The sequence below is a fragment of the Megalobrama amblycephala genome, linkage group LG4 (assembly GCF_018812025.1).
Source record: "Megalobrama amblycephala isolate DHTTF-2021 linkage group LG4, ASM1881202v1, whole genome shotgun sequence".
In the NCBI taxonomy this organism is placed as follows: domain Eukaryota; kingdom Metazoa; phylum Chordata; class Actinopteri; order Cypriniformes; family Xenocyprididae; genus Megalobrama; species Megalobrama amblycephala.
This window is the reverse complement of record NC_063047.1, coordinates 50,157,982-50,178,541: the sequence shown is the minus strand read 5'-3', so window position 1 is coordinate 50,178,541 and position 20,560 is coordinate 50,157,982. Positions and strand designations below refer to the sequence as shown.

The following is a 20,560-nucleotide window of genomic DNA, read 5'->3' as shown; positions in this document are numbered from 1 at the left end:
AATTCTGACTTTATATCACGCAATTCTGACTTTATATCTGTTAGGTTTTTGCTCCTAATTCGTGCCTCATCCCAGACCTCTTATTTGGCAATTGAATGAGCAATCACTCAGCGCTGAGGGAGAATATAGTCTCATTTTATTGATAAGAAAAGAGAGAATATATAGAAAGAGTACAAGGGGTGTAGTATAGTTTCAGCCAATGAGAAAGAGAATACATCATATAGATCATGGTATAGGAATGTGATACATATAGAAAAACAAGTCTAAATATGGTCATCTATTGGTCAGGTACCCATGAGGTCCCTTAGCATTCCAAGGACCTTCTCCTAAGCAGGGACCATTCCCTGTTTCACATTTACTCCTAGTAGAGCCTTATATGGAAATGGTTCTGGTACATAGAAAACCATATGTTTGAAACATAGTATACAACTTTGACAGAGGAAAAAAAAAAAGGAGCCTCAGTCCACATACTTTCAATGCTGAGACCAACATAAAATCTATCAATATCTCACAATTCTGACTTTATAACTCGCAATTCTGACTTTATATCACGCAATTCTGACTTTATAACTCGCAATTCTGACTTTATAACTCGCAATTCTGACTATATCACGCAATTCTGACTTTATAACTCGCAATTCTGACTTTATAACTCACAATTCTGACTTTATAACTCGCAATTCTGACTTTATAACTCGCAATTCTGACTTTATATCGCACAATTCTGACTTTATATCACACAATTCTGACTTTATAACTCGCAATTCTGACTTTATATCATGCAATTCTGACTTTATATCTCACAATTCTGACTTTATATCTCACAATTCTGACTTTATATCTCACAATTCTGACTTTATATCTCGCAATTCTGACTTTATATCTCGCAATTCTGACTTTATATCTCACAATTCTGACTTTATAACTCGCAATTCTGACTTTATATCTCGCAATTCTGACTTTATATCACGCAATTCTGACTTTATAACTCGCAATTCTGACTTTATAACTCGCAATTCTGACTTTATATCGCGCAACTCTGACTTTATATCGCGCAACTCTGACTTTATATCTCGCAATTCTGACTTTATCTCGCAATTCTGACTTTATATCTCGCAATTCTGACTTTATATCTCGCAATTCTGACTTTATAACTCGCAATTCTGACTTTATATCACTCAGTTCTGACTTTATCTCGCAATTCTGACTTTATATCACGCAATTCTGACTTTATATCTCGCAATTCTGACTTTATAACTCACAATTCTGACTTTATATCACTCAATTCTGACTTTATATCTTGCAATTCTGACTTTATGTCACGCAATTCTGACTTTATATCTCGCAATTCTGACTTTATATCTCGCAATTCTGATTTTATAACTCAATTCTGATTTTATATCACAGTTCTGACTTTAAATCTCACAATTCTGACTTAATATCAAACAACTCTGACTTTATAACTCGCAATTGTGAGAAAAAAGACACAATTGTGAGAAAAAAGTCGCAATTACCTTTTATTTTTTTCATTGCGGAAACAAGTTGCCATAATTTATCAGAAAACTACAACTACAGGTTTTATTTTACTATTAAAAAAAAAAAAGCATAGAAAAACAAGCTCACATGAAAAAGCATACATTGACTACAACATAATCAGTTATTAATATTTTATTGGTTCATGTTTCATAATTTCTTTGTATGACAGCCTGGCCAAAAAGGATGTCGGAACAATATGGCACGTTTCAAACGTTTAAAATTTTGAATAATATTTGAATAAAGGCTAAAGATGTCATGTAATTAAATGTCATAAACTAAAATACAATAAAATAACATAAAGTGAAATATACCTTGGCTTTGGCGTCCACTGGAGCTGCATTTTGCAACAGGAACTCAGCAACTTCACAGTGACCAGCTCGAGATGCCATGTGCAGAGGCGTTTCCACTTTCTACAAATACACATTAATGTACACGTACAGTAAGATCACAGCCAAAGCACAGCTCACAGTCAAAACAGAGAGATAAAACTGAGGAAAATGTCGCTTTCAAAAGGTGAAATTGCATGTTTACGTGGCCTCATTCTAACTTCAGTGCACAGCTTTTACTGCTGATATTTCACTTTGTTGCTTACCACGTTTGAGGCATGTGGTGAAGCTCCTTTTTGCATCAGTATCTTCACTATATTCAGGTGACCCATAAAGGAAGACACATGCAGTGGGGACAACCCTGACTGTTGGGCAGAAACAGACACAAAGAATTAAACATGTCATGGCCTGAAATTATGGCTGCATGAAATTACTCACATGTCTTTAGTAGACCGTGCTCTATTCAAAACGTAAACGCTACTTAAAATGTGTGTTCCTTTTTATTGTTGACATTATTCCCCCAACACACCAAACAAATACAACTCAGTTAAAACCTATGAATACACTACAATCATTTTGCTTAATAAACGTTACGTCTATTACACTGTGAAATGATCCTGCTGCTCACCTCAGTTACAGCCTCCAGGGACGCCGAATGCTTTAATAGTAGGTCCATTACACGCACATGGTTCTTCTTACAGGCAATATGGAGTGGCGTGAAGCCATTCTAAGCATGAGTGGACAAATGTTTATATATAAGTGCAATTCTGTGAAGAGTTTCAGGATGTTTCAGAATAACAGGGTAAATGTTATTATGATCATTAGCTGTGTCTTTTAATGTGTACTAACCAGAGCACGGGTGTTTGGTTTGGCTCCTTTGTCCAGGAGCACCTTGGCCACGCGATGATGTCCACAGTGTGCTGCCACATGCAGTGGTGTCAGGTGGTCTAGAGTGATGTCATCAATCTCTGCATTGTACTGTAATAGCTGTCTGATGCAGTCCAAATGATCGCCCTGGGCTGCCATATGTATTGGCGACAGGCCGTTCTGTGCAGTGAACACATGGGAACATTTAAAGCTGCCAAATGCATTTTCTTTCAAATTTATGGCTTTCAAGCTGGTGGGGTTTCTTTACATTTTTATTCAGGTTAGATTTCTGTAATAGTACTAATAAACTGAATGTAACTATAACTAATTTATATATTTATCATCAACAAATCCAGTTCATTTCAATTAACTAACTGAATATTTATTGTTCCACAACTAGCCGTATTTTAACCATGTTTGTTTATACTTTTTAACTGAATAAATGTAATTGTTTTTTTCACAAGGAGCAGATTTATGCTGATTCTAAGCAGTTTGAAAAAATGCATTAAAAATACAATCAAATGAATGCAAATAGGTAATAATAAAATAATAAAATTCTACAAGTGCAGAAATCTTACCAGTTTCATTTATGACTGACACATATAAACCACATTAAGTTTATTTGTGTATGTTAAAACTGTGTAAACCAAAATAAATGGATTTTTTAAAAAATGCAATTCAAATACATAAATCTTAAATTTAGGCCTACTTTTTTCAGAGTGGATTGTTGTTGTTGTTTTATTATTTATGCATATTATTATATTTGCACTGCTGACACAGTCTATTGGGAACAGCAGTGCCAATAATACATTTAAGAAAAAAGTGATTAAAAAAAAAAATCAGTCATTTTTCAGTCACGATATGCAACTGTTTCAATTTTTCTATTTTCTCCTGACACCTTGTTTGGATGCTGTGGAAGCGAAGGTCAGAATTGCGAGTTTATTTCTTGCAATTCTGACATTACAAGATGCAATTGTGTTTATATCTCACGAATCTGAGAAAAAAAAAAGAGAATTATGAGATATAAAGTCAGAATTGTGTGATAAAAACTCCCAATTGGGAGAAAAAAAGTCAGAATTGCAAGTTTATATCTCACAATTATGACTTTATAACTCACAATTGCACGCTTAAATCTCACAATTCTGAGAAAAAAGTAATAATTGTGAGATGCAAACTCAAATTGCGAGAAAAAAAAAATTGCAGTTTCCTGAACAAGAACAATAGCTTGACCTTTGTTGATGAAATAGAGGTCAAATCACAGAGATTCATGAACTATCATATTGGTGATGTCTCAGATTTTCACTTGTTGTTGTTACGTCAGAACACCATGCGACTACACCACAAAATTTGAGGGTCTCAATGCCAAATTTGTTTGTGGCTATATGTAAACACCAAGTGTTTGGGTGTATGCCTACCTTGGTCTTGGCCTGTATTGGGGCTCCTTGGTCCAGAAGGATCTCGATTATTCTCACATGGCCATTCCTGGCAGCACAGTGAAGAGGAGTCAACTCATCCTGCGATGAAAAGGGAAGAACAAAAAACATGAATACAAATTCTCTAGTGTCGTTAATATTTATAATTATAACTTTATAACGTACTTTTGTCTTAGCATCAATCTTTGCTCCTCGGTCTAGCAGAAGTCTGACCATGATAACATTTCCTCTCCTGGATGCAATATGCAGAGGTGTGATCCCATTCTGAAAGAAAGCCACATTATAGTTTACATGCAGCTGTAAACAGACTGAGGACCAGTGCAGACATATTTGAAAGACAGACCTTGGGTGTGAAGTTCACATCAGCTCCTCGGTTTAAAAGTAACTGGGCAACATTCAGGTTCTCATAGTGTGCTGCGATATGGAGTGGTGTGAAGCCTGTCTGCAGAGGATCATGGGAAACTGAGTTAGTAACCAGCACACTTTGCCTTGTACATGTAAAATACAGTTGTTCTTGTGATCGCTTTAATACATTATCGTTCAAAAGATTTGTGAATGTTTTTGAAAAGTCTCTTCTGCTCACCAAAGCTGCATTTATTTGATTAAAAAAAATACAGTAAAAACAATGATACTGTGAAATATTATTATGATTTAAATTGTAAAACATTTCTTATTATCAGTGTTAAAAACAGGTGTGCTGCTTAATATTTTTGTGGAAACTAATACATGTGTTTTAGGACTCTGATTAAAGTTCAAAAGTCTCCACTATCACTTTTGACCAATTTAATGCATTCTTGCTGTATAAAAGTATTTCTTTAAAAAAATACTGTTTCATTTCTTTATACCCTTAAATCCCTTTTAATCCACAAGTTATTTAAAGGAACAATATGTAATATTTTTGGATTCAAATATCCAAAACCACTAGTACCATGCCTAATAGCGATCTATTTTGCAGTGTGCAACAAGTGAACATAGAGTAGCATTATAACAACTTTCAACACACAAATGTATCTAGTGTGATAAACAGCGCTGCTTTACCCCACATACGCTTTACCGGAAGAAGCGGACGCGGCGGCTGTGGCATAATAAAAGCTCTTACATTAGCTTTTGTCACGCTCGTCTTACATTAGCAATCGCTCCAGTGGTTCTTTCCACTCTAACGGCTTCAGCCACACCCTGCTTCATACTACAGTAACGATATTAAATCTTTAATACATTAGCTCATCCATGAATATGGTTTCTGCCAGAGTCCCTTCGGATTCTTTTCCACCGGCTGTAGACATTAAGACAACACCTCCAATGATTCCGTGAAATCAAGGTCAGTCCCTCCAGGATTTCGTGATATTTGTTTGTGATTTTTGCAATCAAAATGACTGATTTTGTGGTGGTAATTTCCAGAAATTTGCGAAAAATTTGCGATGTTTTTTTTAAAAATTAGAATACAACATTTACCATGTATTATGTTAGATGCACAGTAGTCATACCTGGCAATAGAACAAACAAAATGCACAAATCTTGTGTACTAGGCTATCTAGCTTTAATAACATTGATCACTTACGGTGAGAAATGTGACAAATCTTACAGATAAGCCACATCAATAAGCAAATGCCTAATTATGAAAAGTTCTCAAGTAAATAAGAATCAAGTAAACAGTCAGCAATAAAATAAGAATAAACAAATTACAATAGGACAAATAAATACAACATAAAGATACAGATACAAACAGTGCTTTAAGTTTAAGTACTGTTTGTTTTTCCCCTGTTGTTGTTGTTTGATTAATATTAACGACACAGACAGGAGCGGGTCTATATTAGGTTGCTTTCACTTTAAGACACTTTAAACACTGACACACGTCCCAAATTTGTTCACTCAAGACATAACCACCGAGATGGACATTTAGACATAATTGTGTGTGTATTTGACCGTTCAAGGCCAATAAGCCTAGAAATATAACACATTTCGGTATGCACGCGCGAGCAAACGCATGCACAGAATCCACAGCCAGTCGGTCAGTGTGTCAGAGCAGAATTCGTGTAGCCTATACAGCGCTTTTATCAACTCTTTTTTAGTGCTATCAGGCATATCATACTTTTTATTTGTCATTCATCCATGTCGCGTAATCGCTTCACCCGCTCCTTGGCACGGATGCGAGACGACGGGTGAGAAAGATTTGCTTTCGCTTTCACAGACCACAGAGCCGGTCTGTAGGCTATCCTCGTGAAAATAATGCATTGCAGCTTTTAAGGATTAGGAATTAGGGATAATTCAATTAGATAATAATATTTGTTTTCGTGAATAAAATGATTTTTTTGTGATTATTTTGCGGGGAAATGACGAATTATGCAGGATTGCAAAAAAAAGCGACATTCTGTTGATTTTGCGTTGTATTCAGCGATCGCGGTATCGCGAAAAACTGGAGGGACTGCAAGATGTCATAAAGCTATGCCTATGTTTTGAATAAGTGACCTCTAGTGGCGAAAATTACATATTGTGCCTTTAATTTCTTTTGAATAAAGTATTTTTTTGGCCTGTTTTTGTGATTTCTTCCATTTCATAAAAGTAAACCCACTCTTTTCTGTTCTCACGCTAGATTTAGGTGCGTTGAATTCAGATCGCTTCCGATTAATCGCACAGCCCTAGTATTTAATAAATAAAACTAATATAATTTCATTGTAATTAAGTGTCCAAAAACATTGCATTTTAATGGCTTTAAACCTGGCTCGTTTAATCAGATAATAGAGGCAGAACTTTGCATAATGTTACATTTATACTAGATTAAGTTTTTTCATCAGTTTACACAAACCTTGCTTAAGACATCAGGATTGGGGTCATTCTGTAAAAGCACAGCGGCAGTTCGGGTGTCGTCGTTTCGGGCAGCGATATGCAGTGCGGGAAGGCGGACCTTGCCCTTAGTACCGTGGTTGATGAGCAGGGCCACCACATTCTCATGGCCCTGCTGAAGAGCCACAGCAAGAGGGGTAAAGCCATCCTGACAAACAGACAAACATACAGACATTACGACAACATTCATATTTCTTTAAATACCATGTGTGAAAATAGCAGGTTAAAGGTGAAGTGTGGATTCCCTGTTGGCTTAACATGCTAAAAGTTTACTTTGGTACAGTAAAGTGTGATCCCAACCAAAAATAAGTGTGCTTAATTATACTGAATGTGCACTTGTAGTGTACTTCAAATCTTATACATTTATTTAAAAAACTGTTCTTGCATATAATACAATAATAATAATGAAATAAAAGGCTAGTTACCTGTAAGCGTACTTAAAGAGTAAACATTCATGACTATGTTTCTTAACACACTTAAGTACGTTTATAAAAAGTGCACTTTATAATCTTTTTTCATGCTTTAAAGAAGTACACTTATTTTGATGTGTTGACTAACATACTAAAGCACAAAAACTTGAACTCACTCTAAAAATGCTGGGTCAAAAACAACCCAAGTTGGGTTGAAAATAGACAAACCCAGCAATTGGGTTGTTTTAACCCAGCGGTTGGGTTAAATGTTTGCCCAACTTGCTGGGTAGTTTTATTTAACCCAACTATTGATTAAAAATGACTATATGTCAGGCTTAAAATGAACCCAAAATAGGTTGGAAATTAAAAATCAGACACATAATTACTAGAGGCAACAATAATAATCAAAAGGTGAACATTTATTAATAAGCAATTTAATAAATGTTTATTGTTTTATTACACTGTAAAAAATGCTGGGTTAAAAAACAACCCAAGTTGGGTTGAAAATGGACAAACCCAGCGGTTGGGTTAAATGTTTGCCCAACCTGCTGGGTAGTTTTATTTAAACCAACTATTGTTTAAAAATTGCTATATGGCTAGCTTATAATAAACCCAAAATAGTTGGGAAATTAAAAACCAGATGCAATTAGAGGCAACAATAATAGACAAAAGGTGAATGTTTATTAATAAGCTTTAATATTTTATTAATATAAATTTAATAGTTTATTAATATAAATTTATTAATAAGCAATTTAATAAATGTTTATTGTTTAATAATTATTCATTGAACATTAATAAACGTTCATTTCCAACATACTTTGGGTTCATTTTAATTAAGCAATACAGTAATTTTTAAACAATAGTTGAGTTAAATAAAACTACCCAGCAGGTTGGGCAAACATTTAACCCTACCGCTGGGTTAAAACAACCCAATTGCTGGGTTTGTCCATTTTCAACCCAACTTGGGTTGTTTTTAACCCAGCATTTTTTAGAGTGTATAATTAATTAAACATATTAATAAATGTCCATTTCCAACATATATCGTGGGTTCATTTTAAGCAATGCAGTAATTTTTAAACAATAGTTGAGTTAAATAAAACTACCCAATCGCAGGGTTTATCTGTTTTCAACCCAACTTGGGTTGTTTTTAACCCAGCATTTTGTAGAGTGTATATTCTTTTAAAGTATATGATTTGAGGCAGCATTACCTCAGTTGGAATGGTCTGATTGGCTCCATTATCCAGGAGAAACTTCACAACCTCGAGGTGATTCTCTTGTGCGGCCATGTAGAGTGGAGTGAAGCCCTTCTGTTGCAGACAGACATAAACACCCATATGCAGATACAATACCCAAACTAACACAAGCACACAAATACACAGATGACAATAGAGGCAGACAGATTTTAGTTCGGACAGCAATACTACATAAATTCAAAATCACTCAACTGTTCAAATGAACTATAAAACATCCAACTGGGAGGAAGAACACACATAAACCCCTTTACATATTATAATTTAGGTGTATGTTAGGTGAATGCTGACAGATAATCCAACATATCAATGTCTCAAACCAATTTTAAAAGAAATCCCTTTTGCTGCTCACCTGAGACTGAGCATTGACATTGGCTCCATAGTTCACCAGCTCCGTGACCACCTGTTCCTGTCCTGCTAATGCAGCTATGTGAAGAGCAGTATTTCCTTTCTACAAGAGAAATGTCTTATTTAATGACAGGCAATGTTTTTTCAAAACCTACATTATACATTCAAAACTGTACTTGCAGGTAATATAATATTAATGCATTATCACTAGGGGTGGAACGGTACACAAAGATGACGGTTTGGTACGTACTGTACCTCGGTATTGAAGTCACGGTTCGGTACAGCAGAAAATTAAAGATAAAATTGCTTCTTTTTTATTAAACAGTGGTTTATTGAACAAATTATGTCTCTCTCTTTAATTAAATTAAATTATAATGAACATTTTCATCTCAATTAATGCTTTAAACTATACACAGGGAGCCCTTCCTAGCACATTACTATAATATTAAAGGTTACAATTAACAACAGAGCACAAACTATTAAATTCAGTTGCTATTTATTTTTGATATAATAATCAACACTCAGATAAATTGCACATTAGGCAGGTTTGCATAAACCTCTAAATCTAATCAATCTAATAAAATTATTACTCCAATTCATTTTTGAAATGTAATAATTTACACAGTTACTGTCATAACTTGTTTTCATGACAAATTCATTTAAACATATATTAAATAATTAAGACATTACTAACAGGTAAAGTAAATCTAATGAATATATAAGCTAATATAGTGCATATATTTAGTGAAATGCTCCCTCTAGTGTTCATTTTTCTAGTGAACTAATATGCTGTGGACACTAAATGACTTGCCTGAGGTGAATGTAGTGCTACGTGAGATATTTTTTTCAAGCTGTTTTATTCATGTTTTTCCGTGGTTGAGAGATTACATGCTAGATTGTCTGTTCTTCTTCGGTACTTTTTCCTGTTGTGGCAGTTAGCAAACAGTGTTGCATTACCGCGTGCGCGCCGTTCTGGATTGGAATGTAGATCACCTTTGACAGACTGTATTCATCGTCTGATTGTCTGAACCGAACCGTGACATCCGTACCATACGGTTCGGGACAAATACATGTACTGTTACACCCCTAATTATCACGTAAGTGTAATTAAAGAGAATACACTTTCATGACTATGTTCCTTAAAACAGTTAAGTACACTTTGAAATAATGTCAAATTAAAAGTTTTAAATCATTCTGTTTTAATCAACTTTTGTGGTGCTTTAAAGAAGTACACTTATTGTGATTGGATTATTAACATACTAAAGCACATGTAAAGAACTTGATTATAATTGTAAACAATGTAGTATTTAAATGTACTAAATTGCAATTCATCATTACAAATGTTTAAGTACAAATATATTTAAATACATTACAAACAATTTTCAATAGATATGACATTAAAGTTTATTTTAGTTTAATGCTTTACAATTGAAGCATATTTCAAAGGCAACAGAAATAACTGAATTCAAATTACATAAAAAAAAATACTTAAGTCCTAGTTAAGTGGATCAAAAAAGCACTCTGAAGTTCAGCTAATTGCATTTAATATTATTTTAATAATAAGTACTCTTTTTAAAAGTATGCTAAAGTATTTAAGGTACATGTGATGTGCCTAATCAGGTTTTTGTGTTAAGTTCTTAATTGCTTCATGAATGTGCCCACAAAAAACACTTAAAATGTATAGATATCATTGTATTAGAAAAGAGATTTAGGGCCAGATTTACTAACAGCTTGCACCAGCGCAAAACCTCTTTTGGTGCTGTCAGGATTTACTAAAGACACACAATGTGAAATTAGCGCTGAAAAGGCGGTGACACAGTTATTTTTGTAGCTGAACTTATTGCATATGCATTTGTAGTAGTTTCCCTTTCAGACGCAGAATTTATGGGAGAAGAGTATTTAAATGAAGCGTGCAAGGTGATTTACTAAGGTTTGTGCTCGTCAATTTACTGGTGTTTGCACCATTATTTAACACCCCAAAAAAGAATGTCTTAAACCATACGCTAATTTGCGCCGCTTTTGATAGATTGTGTTGGTCGTTATGGAAATGATCCGACTGCGTCTGTGTTCTTTAATTTGTGCATTGTCAGTAAGTCATGCACAGAACTTTCCACTCCCATCAGCGCTTTTACGGGATTGCGTTCTCACGCTAATTTGCCCTGTTTAGTAAATCTGGCTCCAAATTAGATAACTAGATCAGTTAGTTAAATTTAAATGCAAAATAATTCAGAAAAGTGAAGTTAATTCTGCCAAAAATTCTAGCATCTAATGCAATGATATTTAAGCCTATACTTTTTTAACATCCACATACTTTTTGGGGCCTTTTTGTTGCTCTAACTCTTACCTTTGTGGTCGTCTCAAGTACAATACCATGGTGCAGTAGTTCCAGCACCATTTTAACATGGCCTTCTTTCGAGGCCAAGTGCAGCCCATTGAGTCCATTCTGTGAAGAGAAAGAGACAGCAGAGCAAACTCACTCTTATTCAATCTCAAAACTGCACCGTCCCAAAGAGACTGAAATGGGGGTTTGCACATCGTAGTTTACTCCCACTCTCACAAAACACACAGAGAACTGTCAAAAGACATCAACCGATGATGATGATGATGATGATGATGATGATAGTGGTGGTGATTTAGGTGGATGGCAGGCCGGTGGTCTCTCTGCTGGGAAGAATACGGGCCATGTGGGATAGGTCTAACCTCACACAGCCTTCCTTCAGCCTCACAGGACATGTGAGGTTGGACCTTTCTCACATTGCTGATATTATCCCCTCTGAGTGTAGAGACCACTCACCCCATCTCAACGTGACTCAAAGAAGGAATGAAGAAACATAAGAAAAAGAATGAATGGATGGATGAAGAAATCACAAAGCTTCATCTGAAGAATATCACACCACAAATGTTGCAAAATTAAATTGTGCCATTTCAAGGATGCACAAAGCTTGTTCTAGTAGAGGTGGAGATGATAAACTCTGAGTCTCTATCAATGGAGAAAATGGATCACATTAATCACATGCACCTTATAACAATAAGCCAATCATATAAAGTCCTTGACGTCATTGAAAACTGTGTTTGCTTCAATCAGTAAATGCAAACAAAAGACATTTACAGCATGCATCATTTCACTGGCTAGGTCTCTGTAATGTAAATCAACATAATGTGAACACAAACAGAACAGCCTCTCTGTCTGTACATAAAGCTGAAATAAAATAAAATATAAAATAAAAATATGAATATTAGATGAAAAACAGTTCATGCAGATAATCCCAATAAACTGCTGTGGGAGGAGGAAGAGCATTTAGAGACATTTTACGAAAGAGAATGCAAAAATAAATAAATAAATAAATAAACGGTGGTAAAATAAAATATGAATATTAGATGAAAAACTTAAACTAAACAAAAATTAGAACTAACTGAAATAAGTTTAAGTTGAAGCACTAAAATTGCTAACTGAAAGTAAATTAAAAACTAGAACTGAATGAAAACTAAAACTGAAATAAAAAATAATTTAAACCTAAATAGTAATAGGCTATTTAAAAAAAACTAATTCAAAAAAACAAAATTTCTACAAAAATCGAACTAAAAATTAAAAAGAAAACTGAAAATATGAAAACAAAAGCTACACTCTAAAAACGAATTCAGGGGACCTTTAGTCATTACTTAAATATATATATTGCTGTGAAATAAAAAATCAAGTTCTGAAATGCTGTTAGACTTTTTTTGTAATTGTTATTTTATTGAGCTTGGATGACACACAAATTATGCCTATTGATTCGATATACTATCATGACTTGTCATAGTTTAACATTTTCAGTTAATCAAAAATGTATTTAATTTTAAGTTCTGTTAATGTAAAATACAATCTGATGACGTGTAAACATGTTTCATTGTTTTGAGTTGTATGAACACTTCTTTTAATTTAGACGAACTTAAGTGAAACTGGGCTGGGATTTATATTTCCCATCATGCTTTGCCCATGGCACCTACCCAGAGTAAATGCTAAAATTAAGTGTTATATAATGTTTTTTTTTGCACAAGATTAATAGTAAGGGAGATTTAGCAGTAATTAGTGTTTTGTTATGCTAATTTAGAAGAGTTTCTGTTAATGTGGGTTTTTGGAGATTTACCATCATGGTGACAAGCAGTGCGTGGTAAGTTCATGTTACTTAGAAATGCATTTTATTGTGTCCAAAAAGCGTCTTCACCTTACTTAAAACATTATGTTGGATCAACTTAAATAGTTGCATTCATGTTGACAATTATTAAGTTCATGTTACTTAGAAATGTGTTTTTATTGTGGCAAAAAAACGTCTTCACCTTACTTAAAACATTATGTTGGATCAACTCAAAATACTGCTTTGAATTAATGTAATTCTCCCAATTGGCTTAAGTTAAAAATTCTAGTGGAAAACGTTAACATTTTTTTTTTTTTTGTTGAACCAATGTTTTATTTTTTAGAGTGTTATTAAAAATTTTAGGAATGTTACTTGAGTAAAAGTACTCCGATATGAAAAACGATACCACATAGCATATGTACGGTGTTTGTGTCCAGACAACGAAACCATAATGAAGATATCAGAGAAGGATGTCTATGAAGTAAATTAATAGAATATCAAACAAATGAAATATTCACGCCTATATAGCTGCTGTGTATGAGCTGATAAGTTAAACACGTGGAGCGGAATGAGCTTGCAGCGGCACAGACACCTGAGCTTATCGAACGCATCTCTTTTCACAGACATCGCTGGAAAGTTTGTAGTTCGGTCAGATATGTCAACAGCAAAGAAAGTAAACGAGGAACATATTATTAACATTAACTGATGGTAAAGAGAGAGAGAGCTCTCTTCTCTTCTGCTCATGATTGCTCACTCAGCTCACATGCGTCATTTGGATTAAAACTAAATCGTACATATAAGTAAAAACATGAACTCTTAAAGGTGCCATCGAACGTTTTTTTACAAGATGTAATATAAGTCTAAGGTGTCTCCTGAATGTGTCTGTGAAGTTTCAGCTCAAAATACCCCATAGATTTTTTTTAATTAATTTTTTTAACTGCCTATTTTGGGGCATCATTATAAACGCACCGATTCAGGCTGCGGCCCCTTTAATTCCTCACGCTCCCCGCCCCCGGAGCTCGCGCTTGCCTTGAACAGCATAAACAAAGTTCACACAGCTAATATAACCCTCAAAATGGATCTTTACAAAGTGTTCGTCATGCATGCTGCATGCATACATCGGATTATGTGAGTATAGTATTTATTTGGATGTTTACATTGATTCTGAATGAATTTGAGGCTGTGATCCGTGGCTAACGGCTAATGCTACACTGTTGGAGAGATTTATAAAGAATGAAGTTGTGTTTATGCATTATACAGACTGGAAGTGTTTAATAATGAAAATAACAACGGCTCTTGTCTCCGTGAATACAGTAAGAAACGATGGTAACTTTAACCTCATTTAACAGTATATTAGCAACATGCTAACGAAACATTTAGAAAGACAGTTTACAAATATCACTAAAAATATCATGTTATCATGGATCATGTCAGTTATTATTGCTCCATCTGCCATTTTTCGCTATTGTTCTTGCTTGCTTACCTAGTCTGATGATTCAGCTGTGCACAGATCCAGACGTTAATACTGCCTGCCATTGTCTAATGCCTTTTATAATGTTGGAAACGTGGGCTGGCATATGCAAATATTGGGGACTGTTACGTAACAGTCGGTGTTATGTTGAGATTCGCCTGTTCTTCTGAGGTCTTTTAAACAAATGAGATTTATATAAGAAGGAGGAAACAATGGAGTTTGAGACTCAATGTATGTCATTTCCATGTACTGAACTCTTGTTATTCAACTATGCCAAGATAAATTCAATTTTTCATTCGAGGGCATCTTTAAATATATTTTAATGGAGGGCAAGACAATAATACTTAGAACATATTATTTTGCAGTATAGCCTTCATGTCTCCTAGCTCAAGTGTCTTGCAGCTTATGGAGTTTTTTTTTCCGAGGAACTCAGCGGTGCATGTATTCAGGGTCACTGAAGCCCTCCAGAGAGCTCTGCTCACACGTTTGCTACAGTATGAGGACTAAATGGAGTAAAGCGCTGAAGTCATCACTCACAACACATGCAGTCATTAATCAAAGGGCATTATCATCTCAATTACTGCTGCCTTTTCTGATGTGTGCAGACCCACACCACAGCAGGAAATGTCAGTGTAAAAACAGGCTAAAGGGAAAAGAAGTGGACATGAATGCAACTACTGGACATACACACAATTACATTTGCGCACAATAGACATGCAGTGCAATTAAAAAGTGGATTCAGGAATGGAAAGAGAAAATTTACAATCATCCCCTAATGCAATTTTAGCCATCGCAGAAGCTTGCAAATTATATATATATTTTTTTTACATTGGGAGAAACTTGAACATGTCCACATTCAAGCACTTCATGGGTTTAAACGGCTCATGCGTACTCAAGCTCAGAGGATCTCACAAGTGTCGAATCAGTGAGTTGTTGACTCAAGAATAGCTGCAATCAAATTAGTCCAATTCACAAATGAATCATTCAGTGCGATTTGCGAACAGGTTCATTGAAAAGAATCAGCTTGTTCACAAACCAGACGTCACTATTTTCTTTTATTTTCTTTTTCTATCCAAAGCTATGGCACCAACAATAAAACCTACCATCTCCTCTTCTGGCTCCATGTTTGGTGCAAAAGCTTATGCAATTGCCACCATCATATCGTGTATCAACTGCTTCAGCACAAAAATCAGGTTAAAAGACTCGAAATCTATGCAAGAGTGTCCAATCTCGCACCTGTCCTTAGACGGCACAGCAAGCAACTTCAGATGAACCGAATATGTTCATTAAAGAAGAGTCCTTAAACCTGAACCAAACATTAAACCATATTCTCCTGATCTCCATCACCCAACTATAGCATTGCTGCCATCAGCTGTGAATACAGTTTCTGTGCTGTTGAAATTCACTGTTGATTTGGCTGGAAAAGGCGTTCCAATCTCTGGCTTATCCCGAAGTTGCTCTCTGCCCTGCGCTTTGCCATCTCTGGATGGAAGTCCAGAAAAATATACTTTATTGGCATTGATGGTTCCATGAATAACCTTTAACATCCATCTACACACTAAGAAAAAAAAATGGTTCTTTTAAGAACTGATCACTGAAAGGTTCTTTCAGGAACCAAAAATGGTTCTTCTTTGGCATCACAGCAAAAACCTCCCTTCTAGAACCTTTATTTTTAAAAGTGTAAGGACTGTTGCCACTTCACTATATGTGAGCAGGGTGGCTCTATGGTGTCATATGAGCACTTATGCAACTGCGTGCATTGCTGGTCATCAGCATAAGGCATGTTTTTTGCATGCTGGGACCAGGTACACCAGCTCAGTTTTGCTTGAGAACAGCATGACTGGTCCATAGGGTTGCAAAATTTGGAAACTTTCCATAGAAATTAATGGGAATAAACTGGAATTCACATTTGGAAGAGAAGCGTATGCAATTTTTTTGCATGTACAGTACAGTCCAAAAGTTTGGAACCACTAAGATTTTTAATGTTTTTAATAGAAGTTTCGTCTGCTCACCAAGGCTACATTTATTTAATTAAAAATACAGTAAAAAACAGTAATAGTGTGAAATATTATTACAATTTAAAATAACTGTTTTCTATTTGAATATATTTCACAAAGTAATTTATTCCTGTGATCAAAGCTGAATTTTCAGCATCATTACTCCAGTCTTCAGTGTCACATGATCCTTCAGAAATCATTCTAATATGCTGATCTGCTGCTCAAGAAACATTTAATGTGTACAATTGTACAAAATATTTGTGTACAATATTTTTTTTCAGGATTATTTGATGAATAGAAAGTTCAAAAGAACAGTGTTTATCTGAAATCTAATCTTTTGTAACATTATAAATGTCTTTACTGCCACTTTTGATTGATTTAATGCATCCTTGCTGAATAAAAGTATTCATTTCTTTAATTTCTTTTCAAAAAAATAAAAATAAAAATTCTTACTGACCCCAAACTTTTGAACGGTAGTGTAAAATGCTACAGAAGCTTTGTATTTCAGATAAATGCTGTTCTTTTGAACTTTCTATTCATCAAGGAATCCTGAAAAAACTGTTTTTCAACATTGAAAATAATCATAAATGTTTCTTGAGCAGCAAATCAGCATATTAGAATGATTTCTGAAGGATCATGTGACACTGAAGACTGGAGTAATGATGCTGAAAATTCAGCTTTGATCACAGGAATAAATTACTTTGTGAAATATATTCAAATAGAAAACAGTTATTTTAAATTGTAATAATATTTCACAATATTACTGTTTTTACTGTATTTTTAATTAAATAAATGTAGCCTTGGTGAGCAGACGAAACTTCTTTTAAAAACATTAAAAATCTTAGTGGTTCCAAACTTTTGGTCTGTACTGTACGTTCGTTCTCCGAGTCACACATACACATATTGGAGAAATGATCGTGAGATACAAATTTCTGTGAACATTTTCTAAATGAGGATTTTGGATTTTTTTTTAATATTTCCAAAATTCCCCTATAACTTCCCATGGAAAGTTTCAGAAAAGTTTCTGCCCCTTTGCAACCCTACTGGTCCAGCAGCTAGACCAGCACTCTTAACCAGCATAAACCAGCCTGGACCAACATGGAATTCATGCTTGGTTATGCTGGATTTTTCACTTTTCATTCATTTATATGTAAGATGCTTCACTTCAGCAAGCATTTCACCTCCTATTGAAGCCTGGCTGTGACTCAGATAGCTAAGCTTCAGAAGCCAATGGACTATAATGATAACTGTAAATCAGACAAATGTATTCCTCTTTTGAAAAACCATACATGATGTGATTGGCTGAGTTGACGGAGTCTTACCTGATTGGCTGTGTTGATGTCAACGCCATTCTTGATGTGGTCTAGAGCCTTTTCCAGATTACCTGAGCGAGCTGCACGGAGGAAACTGGTGGTAGCGTCCTGAGAAAAAAATATAGGGAGTAATACAAGAGGATAGAATTTAAAAAATAAGAGTTCGAATTTTTTTTTTTTTTTTTTTTACACAATTACAACATGAAAACGAAAAGGCTTTATAGGCCAGTCATTCTGTATTTTCACAGACTTGTAAAATCATATAATCTCACATGAGTGTTTAATAAGATAACAATCATGACAAGTATAATTTAAAAGACTGACTTTTAAAGACAGCAACAACAACAAAATTAAGCAACACCAGAAAAATAAGCAACAACAGAAAAAAGAACACATTTTTCAACATTAAATATTTATACAATGACATATTTACTGTACACACACCAAAGTGTAAAGCTCCCATGAAATGAATTTACAATCTCTTCCAAGATGATCAATATTTTAGGTATTTTCTTCCTGGAAGAGAAAGATAATTGTGCACAAATGTGTACTATGCATCTCATATTTCTTCATCTTTAGGAAATACACGAGCATTTAGATTTTAGATGGTCACTAAACTCTGATTTTGATTTCATGGGATCTTTAAATATCGAACATATAACCAAGAAACTGTGTTTCATTCTATAATCTACACTGATCAGTGCTATTGAGCTACATAACACTGCAAAAGAAAGAGTAAATATTCAAGAGAATTCGATCGGAGCAGCAGAAAGAGAGAGAAAAAGATTGGAAAAAGTTAAATGAGTCTCAGGAGTGCATCTTAAAAATCATATTAAGGATATTTGGCATAAAGTCTCAAAAAATAAATAACATTATATGTACGTGGAGACAAATTTCTTTGTTATACTTAATCACATACAGCGATATAAAATCACATTCTCAGAAGGAACTGAAGCTGGTTTGTGAGAATTAAATATAATTGTCTTATTAATTCAAATAAATAAATAAAACAAATAAATAAGCTGTATAACATTAAAGAGAAAATAACAATATAGATATTCGCAAGTAAACAAACAAAGATATTGGGAAACTCATAATTATTTGATTGTTCACATTACTTAAAATAAATGTAGCAAATGAACCATACCATTTCTTCTGAAACACACTCAGTGTAGAAAGAAGCTTTTGCATTTGCAGCCAAAGATTGAAAGATTCCTAGAAAACCAATATAGATACACATTTACAAAATTCCCACACATGGATACGCTTCCGTGTCTCACGTGCATATGAAGAGACTTCCGCAAATCAACACGTCCTTGAAACTGAGATGTTCTTTTGAACCAGTTTAAGTCGATTGTATCGATTCTGCAGTTGCTGTGGCGATGACAATGGGAATGTGTGAGAGTGTGTACCTTCCCTAGCAGCAGGACTGCTTCTCACTGATCAAACATCCTTGACAAGAACATGGAGACACGGCACACACGCAGAACAACAAAGTGTGAGTTGGCATGGGGATGACTCGGTGACCTCCCAAGAATTAGGAGCACCATTTTTCTCCACCCCGTCTCTCTGGCTCTGTAAGAATTCACATACCTACTCACTACCATTCAAAAGTTTGGGGTCAGTAAGATTATATATACGTATATTTGATAGAAATTAATACTTTCAAAAGTGACGTTTATAAAGATTTCCATTTCAAATAAATGCTGTTCTTTCTATACATCAAATAATCCTGAAAAGAAATGTATCATGGTTTACAATAAAATATGAACCGTTTTCAGCTTTGGTAATCATCATAAATGTTTCTTGAGCAGCAAATCAGCATATTAGAATGATTTCTGACGGATCATGTGACACTGAAGACTGGAGTAATGATGCTGAAAAAAAGTTATTTTAAATTGCAACAATATTACTGTTTTTACTGTAACATTGGTAAACATCTTACCAACCCAAATTAATTTAAGCCTCTTTCACACAGTAATTACTGTAAAATTACCAGAACGACTTTTCCGGTAAATATACAACTGTGCTGTTCACACAAGCAACGGCGTTCCTTCTTTTTACCAGTAAGATACCATTTACACATCAGCACCAAAACACCGGTAAACTCTGTAATGTTACTTGCTGGAAATGACCTTTAAACACTATCCATATAGATGAGAAGCAGCGCTTTAGTTTTACTATCTGTGCAATTTGATGTGGTTTTGCTCTTAAAAACACGAGACATAATAGTTACTATAGTACATACTATGATTTTAGATACACTAATTTGTACAGTTGTCTATCCTAACACCTCATGCTATTTTGCACAGTCAAAACAAAAGAAATGGCATCATGCCATCCATTAAAATAGTCCTATCGCTCAAAGAAAAGAACAAAATTAATCTTAGTTTGAATTATTATACTTTAAAAATGATCTATATATATTTAAAAATAGAGTTAAAATAACTTATTTATTTGATCATTGAGTCATAAGTTAGTAAGTTGGTTGGTTTTGTGGGTAATTGCTAAAAACATTAACATTAATGCATTTGTAAAACTGCTATTAAGTAACCATGAGTCTTTCCTCAGTACATGTGTAAAATGTGTTTGCAGATGATAAGGCAGTGGAGGCGATCATGTAGACCACACCTAATACTCTGCGTCTGGGTTG

The 20,560-nt window shown here is 34.5% G+C and overlaps 1 protein-coding gene across 18 annotated transcripts in view; it reads right to left on the bottom strand.

Annotated features, from left to right (window-relative positions):
- The window catches only part of ank1a (ankyrin 1, erythrocytic a), a 158,825-nt gene that overhangs the window by 70,542 nt on the left and 67,723 nt on the right, over positions 1-20,560 (bottom strand). For 17 of the 18 annotated variants that reach the window (XM_048189809.1, XM_048189807.1, XM_048189812.1 and 14 more), the window contains 12 exons: positions 17,917-18,015; positions 11,356-11,454; positions 9,016-9,114; positions 8,622-8,720; positions 6,966-7,151; positions 4,506-4,604; positions 4,328-4,426; positions 4,145-4,243; positions 2,712-2,909; positions 2,491-2,589; positions 2,129-2,227; positions 1,848-1,946 (listed from right to left, as the gene is read on the bottom strand). In XM_048189809.1, coding sequence (XP_048045766.1) covers positions 1,848-1,946; positions 2,129-2,227; positions 2,491-2,589; positions 2,712-2,909; positions 4,145-4,243; positions 4,328-4,426; positions 4,506-4,604; positions 6,966-7,151; positions 8,622-8,720; positions 9,016-9,114; positions 11,356-11,454; positions 17,917-18,015 — 1,374 coding nt within the window. Of the gene's footprint in view, positions 1-1,847; positions 1,947-2,128; positions 2,228-2,490; positions 2,590-2,711; positions 2,910-4,144; positions 4,244-4,327; positions 4,427-4,505; positions 4,605-6,965; positions 7,152-8,621; positions 8,768-9,015; positions 9,115-11,355; positions 11,455-17,916; positions 18,016-20,560 lie in introns of those variants that run through there. The other variant, XM_048189811.1, reaches the window with a different exon arrangement.